At 43.2% G+C, this 12,662-nt stretch overlaps 1 protein-coding gene across 3 annotated transcripts in view; it reads left to right on the top strand.

Annotated features, from left to right (window-relative positions):
* Nucleotides 1-12,662, top strand: part of TRPC3 (transient receptor potential cation channel subfamily C member 3) — a 69,932-nt gene that overhangs the window by 50,732 nt on the left and 6,538 nt on the right. For 2 of the 3 annotated variants that reach the window (XM_054716766.1, XM_008158652.3), the window contains 2 exons: nucleotides 1,533-1,616; nucleotides 11,961-12,036. In XM_054716766.1, the coding sequence (XP_054572741.1) occupies nucleotides 1,533-1,616; nucleotides 11,961-12,036 (160 nt within the window). The remainder of the gene's footprint in view (nucleotides 1-1,532; nucleotides 1,617-11,960; nucleotides 12,037-12,662) is intronic. The other variant, XM_028135394.2, reaches the window with a different exon arrangement.

The raw sequence follows: 12,662 nt of genomic DNA, 5'->3' as shown, positions 1-12,662 counted from the left end.
GCTCTGAGCCCCGAGTGTCGCAACTGAAAGAGGAAGCCTCGGAGGGTTCTCGTGAGAATGACAGAGGCGTGCAAAGTTCCAGCCTCGACACATAGCAGTGCCTTTCCTCACCCGCAGTTTGCCAAGTGCTTTGCTGTACATTTGACCCTCATGCAACACTGTGAGGTAGGTATGACTATTGTTCCCACCTTATAGCTGAGACCGCTGAAGCCACTAGTCGCTCACTTGTGCGAGGGCACGGGCCCAGCGGGGCAGGCGTGGGCTGAAGGCAGCACCAGACCCCGCGCCTCCTGCTGCGCCGGGCGCCCCTCACCGCTGCGCTCTGGCCTGGCTCTGCCCACCTCCCCGCCAGCTGCACCTTCGGCGCGGCTGCTCCCTTCAAGGGGCCAGCCTCCACTTGCCATCTTGGGCAGATTCTGCTGCTGCTGAAGTTGACTGTGCTTCTCTGGGCATTTAGTAGCTGAGGCTTTATTCTTTTCAAAGAAAGCCTCTCCAGGGTGGGAACGCAACCCCTTATGCTTCACACCCTCGCATGGTCTTTCTGTAGGCAGCGATCCCGACTTCTGCCTGCTGGTGTCATGATGGAGAAGGGAAGATGCTAACGGAGAGGGCGTTCAGGTGGCACGTGGCTACCTGGACCCCGAGAGGGAAGGGCAGGGTGTGCCCAGGACCGCGAGGGGCAGGCGGGCTCCCTGGGGGTGCCGGGGGAAGAGCAGCTGTCCCGGGGAGGCTGCGGAGAGAGAAGGCAGGCTGGGCCACACCCCTCAGCCTCCCAGGCTCTAACATCTGCTCCCAACTGCCATTTTGATTTGGTGAATTGTGCGGGGAGCTGTTTACTCTCCTATCCGTAGATATTCTCTGTGAACTGAATTTAGCGAAAATTTGGAGAAATCCTATGTTTCTGTTTTTCTTTTTTTAGAAGAGAGGAAGGAGCCTCCAGACCCCTTTTGTAAAAGATCTTTCCAAATATGGGGACTTTTTTAAAACGCCGTGGGACGTGGGACAAATTGTTAAAAATCGGGACTGTCCCGCCAAAAGCGGGACGATCTGGTCACCTTAGTCTAGGGCCAAGATACTCGGGAAGACATGCTATTTGGGCAGATACTTTAGGGCTAGAAAATACTAAACGATGCCATCCGAACGTGCGTGTTCCGTTCACGTGGGAGAGGAACCTGGCTCGGAGCAGGTAGAAACGCTTCTGTGCAGCTTCACCTTCTAGGTGCCCTGGATACATGTGTACACGGTCCCCAGGATCGGGAATGCTTAGCACGAGCCCCCTTGTGAAAGGATGTTTTCCGTTAACCAGCTCTGTGACAGCGCATGCTGCTAGCACGTCAGTGGTGTGAGCATGTTGCTCCCATTAACTTTGACCTTCGGAAATATACTAAACCACATCTAAAACTCAGCCTCCACAAAGTGTCCCTCAGAAGTGCTGACTCCAGAAACGTTATCAAGGAGGATAAAGTAGATTATATTTGTTATTTCCAAATGAATGTATTCTAATTTACTAGGTTAATTGTATTTTTTCCTAGTTAAACCTCTTCACTCAGTCTAACTCGAGAGTTTTTGAATCACACAGTTTTAACAGCATTCTCAATCAGCCAACACGTTATCAGGTAAGCATTCATTAGACATATCTCTTTATGTCTGTAATTCTGTATCTGTGTGTGTGTGTGTCTGTGTTTAGTGAGGAGAATTAGATCATCCAAATATACTACGAGGATAGAATAGAACAAAGTAGGTTCAGTTATGGAGGGGATTTTGTAATTTAGAATCTAAGTTATTATTATTTTTTTGGTTGAGGAGGAAGAGTGTTTTGCTATATTGAAAGCAAAGTGTTGGCACAATTTCCAAAGAACACTTGTACCTTGAGCTGGAGAAAGCAGGGAGAGAGACGGCACCTTTGGAAAATACTCTGACTCATTTCTCCAGGTTTTCCTTGCAGGCGATCCATGTTTCCGGTGGCTTCTTAGGCTATACTGTTTCGTCCGTGCTACTTTAAAATACGTTTTGCATTTTGACATTGGATGTGACATTTGAACACTATTCTCCAACTCACAACAGGTTATAGTTCTCTGTTTTCCGTCTGGTTGACCACTTTTGATTATCCAGTCTTTAGATTTCTGATGTGTACAAGATCGCAAGAATGAGGAGCAAGGAGTTGGATGATGTGTGGTGATGGCAGTCAATGGTTATAGTTCTCTTTATACAATTTTCTTGGAAGCAGCAAATTCTGCAAAATTGCTTGGCACACTGATTGCCAAAGTCTGACTTCTTAATGGTTATATTATATTCCATTATATGGTTGACTTCATTTATCATTTTGGTGGAAAGGGAGGCTATGCTACTATGAGCTATTACAGCAAGCAACCTTGCATACGTGGCATTTTAACTGTGCAGATCTGTAGCATTGTCTGGCTAAAGAACAAGTGTATTCTATAATTGTTCAACTATTATCAAACTGATTTTGATGGAATGTGTACCAATCTATATTCGGAGAATAAATGTAGGAGAGCGCCCGTATCCTCCTCAATTGTCCAGCAGTGTGCTCGTCGCCAATGGTTCCTGCCTTGCCCAAATGGGTGAAAACGGCCTCACAGCACAGTTTTGCTTTGCCTTCTTTACCATGAATGAACGTGGCCATCTCTTTACTTTCAGTGTTCTATATGCTTAAGACCCAGTATGCATTTGCCTTTCTTGATGGGCTTTTTGCTATATATTAAGAGGAATTCTTTTAAGAATCAATTAATTCTTTTAAGAAAATCAGTCCATTGTCTGTGATATAATTGAATTTCCCCTTACCCCCTTACCCCCAGTGCATTGTATGTCTCTTTAATGTTTATGGGTGTTTTTTCCCCAACTTTTTTATTTTTGTGTAGTCAACTTTACAAATTTTGTATGACTTCAGGTATTGTGTCCTTTTTAGAAAGATCTTTCACCACATGAGAATTTTCTTTAACCTATATTTTCTTTAGTATTTTCATGGTTTTAACTTTTTAACTGAAGATATTTGATCCACATAGAATATATTTTGATGCAACATGTGAGGTGGGGATTCTAATTTATTTTTTTTTCCAGATGATTACACCCCTGGGCATCTTTTCTACTGATTTAAAATACCACCTTTATTATTTACTAAATTATTATATCTATCTAGATATATTTCTAGGCTTTCGATGCTGTAGAACCACATTATTTTAATTATTACAGTTTAAAACAAAATAAAACACATAAAATACAAACACCCTTATGTCCTTACTTTAGGACTCTTATTTTGCATAATTTTTCCATTTTTCCTTCCTTGTTTATTTATTTGAACTTTAGAGTCAGCCTGTCCAGTTTGCACAATATCCTGTTGATATTCTCTTTTTTTAAATATATTTTATTGATTTTTTTACAGAGAGGAAGGGAGAGGGATAGAGAGCCAGAAACATCGATGAGAGAGAAACATCGACCAGCTGCCTCCTGCACACCCATTACTGGGGATGTGCCCGCAACCAATGTACATGCCCTTGACCGGAATCAAACCTGGGACCCTTCAGTCCACAGGCCGACACTCTATCCACTGAGCCAAACCGGTTTCAGCATGTTGATATTCTTATTGTGATTGTGTTAACCTAAGAACTGACATCATTATAATGTTCTGTCTTCCTTTTCATGAACACGATATACCTTTCCAAGTGTTCAGATCTTTGGTGTACTCAGTATCATTTCAAAATAATCCTCCTAATGTTCGTATTAATTAGGATTAAAGTTTGCTGCAAATCACACAGACCCACCAAATACCAGCCACTACCTGGCTGAAAGAAGATAGACATTTTTTTCTCTCTCCTGAAGAAGTCAGGAGGTGATGATTCCAGGGCTGGGCTGATGCTAACAATGCCAGGAACCCAGGCCTTTTCTATCTTGCACTCTGCGTGCATACCTCTCAGTCTCACGTGATCGCCTGGGGCCCTGGACCTAGAAAGCCAGCGGAGGCCTTGCTACTAGTTCTGCCTCCACAATGCGATTAGAAGGCAAAAGGGAAGAAAGATATGCCTCCTTCCCGGGAGGAACTTCTAGTAAAGCTACACAGATAACGTATCTGCAATGGAAACTAGGAAATGAGGTTTTAATTCCAAGTGGCCTTGTGCCAAGCTAGAAAAAAAAAAAAAAAAGGAACCAGATCTAACCGCCTCTGCTGAAGCGGATTATGTTATTTGTGTTGGTGCATATCCTTACGTCTTTACACCTACTGATAGCTCTGTTACTTGGCTTACAAGTTTCAAGTGCTGTCTTTTGACCATCCACTGTAAAATATGAGAAAATGAATATGCTTATTTTATCTTTTATCATGCTCCCCTTCTCCTCCCAGCTTTTGCTAGTTAAGTCACTAGAACGATAGGAGAGTTAAAAAACCCACAACCAACCCAAAATCACCTTCCTCTACCCCTTAGGTTCAGCACCTAAGGCCTGCGGATTGAACTGCCAGAGACAGCTTAACGGGGAGCGGGGAGGGAGGGGGGATAAAGACAGCTTCTTTACACACGCAGAGCCCTTACACCCGGGAGAACCCGGTGACCAGGAACTCAAAGAGGCAGTTAGAACGTGGGGCTTCTATACCCTCGTGGGAAGTGACAAGACAAAGGAAAGGAGGTTGGGCTCCGGGCGGGGGCGGGGGGAGGAGGGGTAAATCGTGGGAAGGTAAGTATATGGGGAAGTAATGGAAGAGGCAGGTGGCTTTGGGAAGGTTTGTTTTGCAGACCGTCTCAGGGCAGCTTCCTGTCGTAGTGAGGATGCGGGAGAGTGGAGGGCCAGACCTTCAGAAAGGACATGCCTGTCCTGCTGTTAGGCGATAGGAGGAGGGCAGAGAGCTCTTTCTGCTTCTCAGTCGCCTTTCGCTCAAAATAATCCTTATGCGATGTGACATATTTGGGGTGCCATGTTCTGATCCCCTTCACTACCTTGTCAGGATCACAATTAAACAGTCAATACTTACCACCATGTTTTTTGGCCATAGTTTCCTATTAATCTCTTTGTTGTCAATTTGTCTTGTAGCTTCTTCAAGGGGAGCCATGGAAATGATGTTTTCTGAGTTATTTCATGTTCACAGCTGTTTCCTATTTTCTATGTGTTTATACTGACTAGCTGTAACACTCTTAGACATGACTTTATTTTCTTAATGTCTTTGTAAACATTGTCCCCCTGTTCCTACAATGGAACGTTCATGGGAAAGAGTTGGAGGCCAGCGTGATTGTTTTTGGCTTATAGCTGACCTAGGTTGTGTTTGAATGACCCAGATTTTTTTTTCAATCTTTAAAATCCAATAACTTGCTATTAATTGTTCTATAGGTGGATCTGTGTGAATTTTACTGGCACACAGTAAGGCCATTCAATCTGCACATTCAAGTCTTCTTTTATCTCTGAATAATTTTCTTGAATTATATCTTGAAATATTGTTTTTGGGGTTCCTTCTTCAAAGATACCAATTAGATGCCCACTGAATCTTCGTTGCCTGTTTTCCAGAGCTACCATTTTGTCCTCTATTCCTTTTGAATTTTCATCCCTTTCTCCTTTTGGCTTACCTTTTATTTTCATACTGTATTGTACCCTGCCTATCTTCATGTATGCTACTTCTAACATACCTTTCATTTCTATGATGATTTTATTTTTTCCCTTCTTGAAAATTCTCAGCTTATATGTCATCTCTAGCTCGCTGAATACTTCTGGCAAACAGGACTTTTCTCTATAATTTCTCCTTCAACCCAGTGGTCCAAGCTTCTGTAGAATTGATATGATGAGGTCAAGGGAAGCCCTCAGCCATGACTGTCTGCTCTTAACATTGCCCCACACCCCCAGTCGACCTTTGCATATAGCCTTTCTAAAAAAAAAAAAAAAAGTCAGGATGCCTCTAAGCTCCATACAGAAGTAGCTTGTTTTTTCTGTTTATTACTTTCCTTGTTGCTTTTGAGTAATTTGGAAGAAGCAGAGAAATTCCCAAATTCACTGTCAAACTCAAGCTTCTTGCAGCTGAAAATTGTTATGCTTCTAAATGAGATGATCCTGGCTAATGCCGACTCCAGAATCCTGACATTTCGTATTTTCTAAGCAGAATTCCCTGTGCCTGTGGCGTAATCTGTGCCTCCCAAAAAGTGATAGCAGAAAAAGAGGAACTCTGAGAGAAAAGTCTCAGTCAGCTCTACAGACACCAACCAAACTTGACAGAAAGGACTTGATTATATTTAGATAAAATCTCTTCATTATGGACTCCATGAGTGATAGCAGCAGTTCGTTTAGTTGTTACGGATTTCCGTTTTATGCAGTGTGATTATAATAGATGACTTACCTACGAAATTCCAGGTCTTAATCTGCTAGGTGGGGATTTTTTTCTTTAAAGTGGTCGCCTTTGGGAGACACTAATTCTAACGTTGCTGCCACAATTCAGAGCATTTTTGGAATATCTCTGAATAATAACTAACAGTGGAAATGGCTAACCTTGGCCCCTAGTTAGAGCTGCACGTCATTTTGGAATTCACATGCGTTTATTTCCAGCATGAACTAAGGGATGGACTACTTCCAGGTCGCGTCACATTGGGGAACCTGATTTCAATCCGACACGAGGTGTCTTCTTGCCTCATAGACAGGCTCGGACTTGGTGGAGGAGTATATTTAAGCTGTGAATATGAAGGCAGAAACTTTTGTGGAAAGCTGAAAACACATCTAATTTTGAAGGGGGAAATGTCAGCTTGTAGCCATAGTTTCCCTGCGGCTTAAAGATGAAATGGAGATAATAGTTTCCTGTTTTCCCTCAACGAGGGAGTTTAATCTGAGTGGCTTTGCCCAGGGTGTTTCTAGGGAGCCTGAATTTCAAAAAACATTTTCTTTTCCTATTATCATCCCTTCTGGCCAGAAATGTTAGTTTTCATAGACTTTTTCCAGCATGGTTTCAGATAACAGTACATAAATATTTTAGAGAGATTGTGCGAGGGAATGTAGATATCTTCATCTTCAACTTTTATCTTTACAAATAATACTAACAAGAGCTAACCTTTCCTTTTTTTAAAAAAATATATTTTTATTGATATTAGAGAGAGAGGAAGGGAGAGGGAGAGAGAGAGATAGAAGCATCAATGATGAGAGAGAATCATTGATCAGCTGCCTCCTGCAAGCCCCCTAATGGGGATCAAGCCTGCAGCCTGGACATGTGCCCTGACCGGGAATTGAACCATGACCTCTTGGTTTATGGGTCGACGCTCAAGCACTGAGCCACGCCGGCTGGGCGAGCTGACCTTTTCTAAGCAGGAGCTGTTGCTTTTACATGCATTCGACTACTCAGTCTGCACACTTTATGAGCTGAGTTTATTACCCCATTAAATAGATGAGGAAACGGAAGCTTCGCGAGTTTAAGCAGCTTTCGTTCACTCAGCGGGAGAAGAAAAGCCTGCCTCTGGGACCAGCTGTGGCGGTGGCTGAGTCCTTGTGTCGTCACCCCTGCCCCAGCAGTGACCGCACTGCCAAGCCCTCTGGGTGGCAGGCACCACCGTGCTGCTCGGGTGCTGGCCACGAGGGGCGGGCGAAGGCTGGGAAGAGCCTGTGGGCGGCATCCCCTCTGCAGTGCAGCTCCCTGGCCTGGAAATCTGGCTCTGACTGGACATGGATCCAATTGCCCCCCTGCCCATTGGGATAGCCGTTGTCCTGGTCCCGTGTATGGACAGACTGACCTTTCCCGCTGATGGGTATGACTGACGTCCACGCAACATAGTGGAGATGTGTGTTTGACAAGTGATGAAAACACAGACTAACCCGATGGCTGTTTCTCTTATCTTGGATCTTCTTTTCTCCCTGAAGTTGCCGGGAGCAGGCCTGCCGGAATGGACATTTAACAGGAAGCGGGATGCCAGGCTCCCTTTTGTTTAGGCAACCCTGATCTCTCTGAGTCATTGCTTTGGATCTCCCCCTTCCCTGGGCTGGGGGGCACCCCCTCCTTTGCACAGGGAAGGGAGAGAATAACCTCTGTCCCCACCCCCATGCCTCAGTCTTTTTCCTGGTGGGGTGAGGAGGCAGTGTGTGTGAGTCCAGCACTGGTTTATGCTTGTCGCCCCGCCCTGAGGAGCGGTGGCTGCCCGCAGCTGCTAGTGGCAGCCTCGTCGCATTTAGATCTTTTGTCCATTCGGCTCCTTTTCCCTTTTGGCATGTGGTGCGAGGTGGAGACACAATGTAACTTTCCCTCAGAGGTAGTCCATTGTCTCAGCACTATTTGTCGAAAATAGTTTACTCTTCAAGCTACATTAACCGATATACATTTCTTTCTGTAGGAATCTGCCTGCACTGTCCCCTAAACTTAATTTTACCCCGGAAATGTTCACCCGTCAGAGTGAACTGTTCCAGTCAAGCATCACTGGAGTAGGGGCTGTGTTCATTGTTGTATCCTGACTCCCTGGCTCACCACCTGACTCACTACCTGGCTAACTACCAGGCTCACTACCTGACTCACTACCTGACTCACTACCAGGCTCACTACCTGACTCACTACCAGGCTCACTACCTGACTCACTACCTGGCTCACTACCAGGCTCACTACCTGACTCACTACCTGACTCACTACCAGGCTCACTACCTGACTCACTACCTGACTCACTACCTGACTCACTACCTGACTCACTACCTGACTCACTACCAGGCTCACTACCTGACTCACTACCTGACTCACTACCAGGCTCACTACCAGACTCACTACCTGGCTCACTACCTGGCTCACTACCAGGCTCACTACCTGGCGCAGAGTTGGTTTTCAGTAAATATTTGGTACTTGAATGAGCGAGTTCAGGCTAATGCCCACCCGGCTGAGAGTCTTTCCTGGGGTCCGGAGTCCACAGAGCCCAACTGGTTTTATATTTTACTGTGACTGGTAAGGTGGGCTTTTCCTGCTCCATAGCATGAGCGCCTCTTGATCTGTCATTATTCTCTGTGACAGACGCTTTGGATCATCCCAGATCCTTTTACTTGACCTCGGCCTCTAACAGGTCACTTAGGTTCATAATTTCTGCTTCCTTAAACCTGAGGCATATTTTTCATTCTCCCGATACAGTAGTCCTCATCGGTGGTTTCCCTTTCTGAGGTTTCAGTTGCCTGCCGTCAACTGCAGTCCAAAAATATTATATGGAAAATTCCAGAAATAAGTCATAAAGTGAATTGTTTGTGTTCTGAGTAGCATGATGAACTCTCTCGCCATTTTACTCTGTCCCGCCCAGGACATCACTCACCCCTTGGTCCAGGATAGACCTCTCACCCATAAGGCATTTCGTGGCCGCCACGGCCATCAGATGGACTGTGGAGGTGCCACAGTGCCTGTGTTAAGTCACCCTGGTTTTATAACGGCCCCAAAGTGCAAGAGTAGTGATGCTGGCAACTGGATATGACAGAGAGAAGCTGTAAAGGGGAAGTTCTCCACTTTATAAGTAAAGAAAAAAAATCATATGCTGAGGTTGCTAAGGTCCACGGTAAGAATGAGTCTTCTCTCCGTGAAATTGCCTAATTTATCAATTAAACTTTATTATAGGTTTTTGTGTGTAGGAGAAAACAGTGTATGTTCAGTTTAGCACTATCTGTGGTTTCAGGCATCTAGTGCGAGGTCTTGGAGGCAATCCCCCACGGATAAGGGGGGGCCTACTGTACCTGCATTTTAGTTCAGGCCCTTTTTCTCTTTCCTTCATTATCTTTTGTGATATTTGATATGTGCAGAAGAATATGTGCCACATAATAAGTTATGAGGTATAACTACCCGCACACCTCTGAAGCCACCTCCTACCTGACAGCATGATCTGTCCCTGGCCCACACCTTGCCGCCAGGTAATTCTAGCCTGAGGTTGGGGGTTTCGCATCCTCTCACTCTGGCTTTCTTTTCAAATATAGGCTTATTGCACATATAGATAATCCCAAACATGCATCAGGTAGGCTTCTTATTGAGCTTTATAGAATGATTTCATACTTCGTGAATTCAGTTTGAATTTTCAACATTTATGCTTCTAAGATTCATCTCTATCGTTGTGTGTGGCTATGGCTCATCCATTTTGTTAGTGACCCCAACGACATTGTGTTGTGTAACATGCCGTGGTTTGTCTGGTCTCCTGTGGATACTTGTTTAGATGTTTTCCGTTTTGTTTTGCTATTTTGGACAAGATTGCAATAAATGTCGTTTATGCCTCTTGGTCCACATACATGTATGAAGCGTCTCCAGGTACTAGACCAACGAGTAGACTTTCTGAGTGAAAGGCTGTGCCTGCAAAAGTTCAGCTCTAAAAGGAAACGCCAAAGTGTTTGTCAAAATGGTCTATTTATACGCATGCCTTAAAGCAGCGATTTTCAACCCGTGTGCCGCAAGACTCGGTAAAACATGGGCTACCTGACTACTTAGCCAGGGCGCTGATGTCTTTCCCCTCAGATTGTCAAATTAAAACATGATAATAGCCAACACAATGATAGCAATAACAATAAAACCAAAAGTTTTATCTCATTGAAAAACTTACAGCTCTACACTGAATTTATAAACATATTCTCCTATATTGTCTTTTGAAGAATTTGAAATGCATGTGGAATTCACATTTTAGATATATGTGGAATTAATTTTTGGCCTAAATTATGGCTCCAGTGTGAATGAGTCAAAATCATACCTATTTTAGTAATTTTAGTTATTAATTTGTGTGCGCCATGAGCTGGAAAATGTTAAAAAAGTATAAAATTTTATAAAAAGTATAAAAGCACTGAAGTATAAAATTCCATTGATCCCTATCCTTTCCAACACTTGCCATTACAAGATGTGTTAATTTTTCCCTTTTTAGATGTGAAATTGTATCTCCTTTTCATTGTAATTTGCATTTTCCCAAGAAAATAGTTGAGGATTGTTTTATGTGCTTGTTGATCATTCACGGTTCCTTTTCTGCGCATTCTCTTTTGCCCATTTTTCTGTTGGGTTGAGTTTTTCATATTGGATTAAAGTTCTTCATATATTTTGGATCCAAATTCATTACCAGTTACAAGTATTGCCTATATTTTCTCCCAGTTTGTGGCTTGACTTTCTACTTCCTTCATCATATTTTTATTAACAGATTTTAATTGTAATGAAGTTGAATTTATCAATCCTTTCTATTGTAATTAGAATTTTTATCTTATTGAAAAACTTACAGCTCTACACTGAATTTACAAACAGATTCTCCTGTACTGTCTTTTGATGAATTTAAATGCATGTGGAATTCACACTTAAGATGCATATGGAATTAATTTTTGTGCATATGATATGAAGTAGGGCTACAGTGTGATTTTTTTCCATACAGGAAAACAATTATCCTGTAAGAGCACATATTTAGATTGAGTATATTTACACTATGTATTGCTAGGAGAGGAAAGCATACAATATTACAGAATATATGGTATTTAAAAAACATAAAACACAATCTCTATAGTGATTAGTATATGTACAACACTTAAAGAAAAGTATTGGGAGGACATATGCCAAAATACCAACAGAGATTCTCTTCGGATGGTGGGATAATTGATGACTTCGTGTATTTCTTTGTTGTTCTTCTCTGTATTTTCTAAGTTCTCTCTATTGAGCATAGATTTGTTTTTGTTTAAAAACAGGAACCACAGCAATGAGTAACAAGGTAGTGTCTATAGATGACAATGTAGTGTCAACACGCCTTAAAGATAAATCGTGTTGGAAAGAGAAACCATGAATTGAATTCTTCCAACTGAACCTTTGTGAAAAGCTCCTTCTGTCCCTGGGGGTGGGATGGGGGGACATGCTTGTGAGGTATGCAGTCAGTCTCAGTAAAAGGTGGGAAAGGGTTACATTCTGAAACCTGGGGGTTCTGCAAATAGTTATATTAAACCCCTCCCCCTGAGCTGTTTGCTTTGCAGGCATGTAAAGCTCTTCGGAGAGCAGGGTGCCATTGGTGATGGAATCGTTTCTTCTTTCCCAACAGCAGATAATGAAAAGACTCATAAAGCGGTATGTTTTGAAAGCACAAGTAGACAAAGAGAATGACGAAGTGAATGAAGGTAAGCATCCCCAGACCGAGAAACATCCTTTTACAACTAAGTGCACAAACTTGGAAAATGGCATAGTGAAGGATCCTTTAAAAATCCAATCTCGGGGAACAGGTTGGGTCCTTCCAAGATTGACAGGAGAATCTTATGTTACATTTCTAAAATTCTATCTTTTTATTTTTTTTTTATTTTATTTTTTTAAATTTCTTTATTGATTAAGGTGTCACATATTTGTCCTCATCCCCCCATTCCCATCCCACCCCTCTCCCCAAGCATGCCCCAATCCCCTGTTGAACTTAACCGTTGGATAGGCTTATATGCATGCATACAGGTCCTTTGGTTGAACTCTCCCCCTCCCCCCACCCTCCCCCTACCCTCCCCTATCCTCCCTCTGAGGCCCGATAGTCCGATCGATGCCTCCTTGCTTCTGGTTCTGTTCTTGTTCCTCAGTCTATGTTGTTCATCATTTCCCCTAGATGAGCGAGATCATATGTCACTAGATATATACTAATAAGAACTGAATGTGAGACGAGCAATAATAGTTATGCTGACAGGCAAATGAATCAATCTGTAGCGAGCTTCCCCCTGGACCAACAGTTCTTTTGAGACCCAATTTCGATGTCCAGTAGTTCCTTATG

The sequence above is a fragment of the Eptesicus fuscus genome, chromosome 6 (genome assembly GCF_027574615.1).
Source record: "Eptesicus fuscus isolate TK198812 chromosome 6, DD_ASM_mEF_20220401, whole genome shotgun sequence".
NCBI classification, from domain to species: Eukaryota; Metazoa; Chordata; class Mammalia; order Chiroptera; family Vespertilionidae; genus Eptesicus; species Eptesicus fuscus.
The sequence above is the reverse complement of the archived record's forward strand: the minus strand, read 5'-3'. Positions and strand labels throughout refer to the sequence as shown.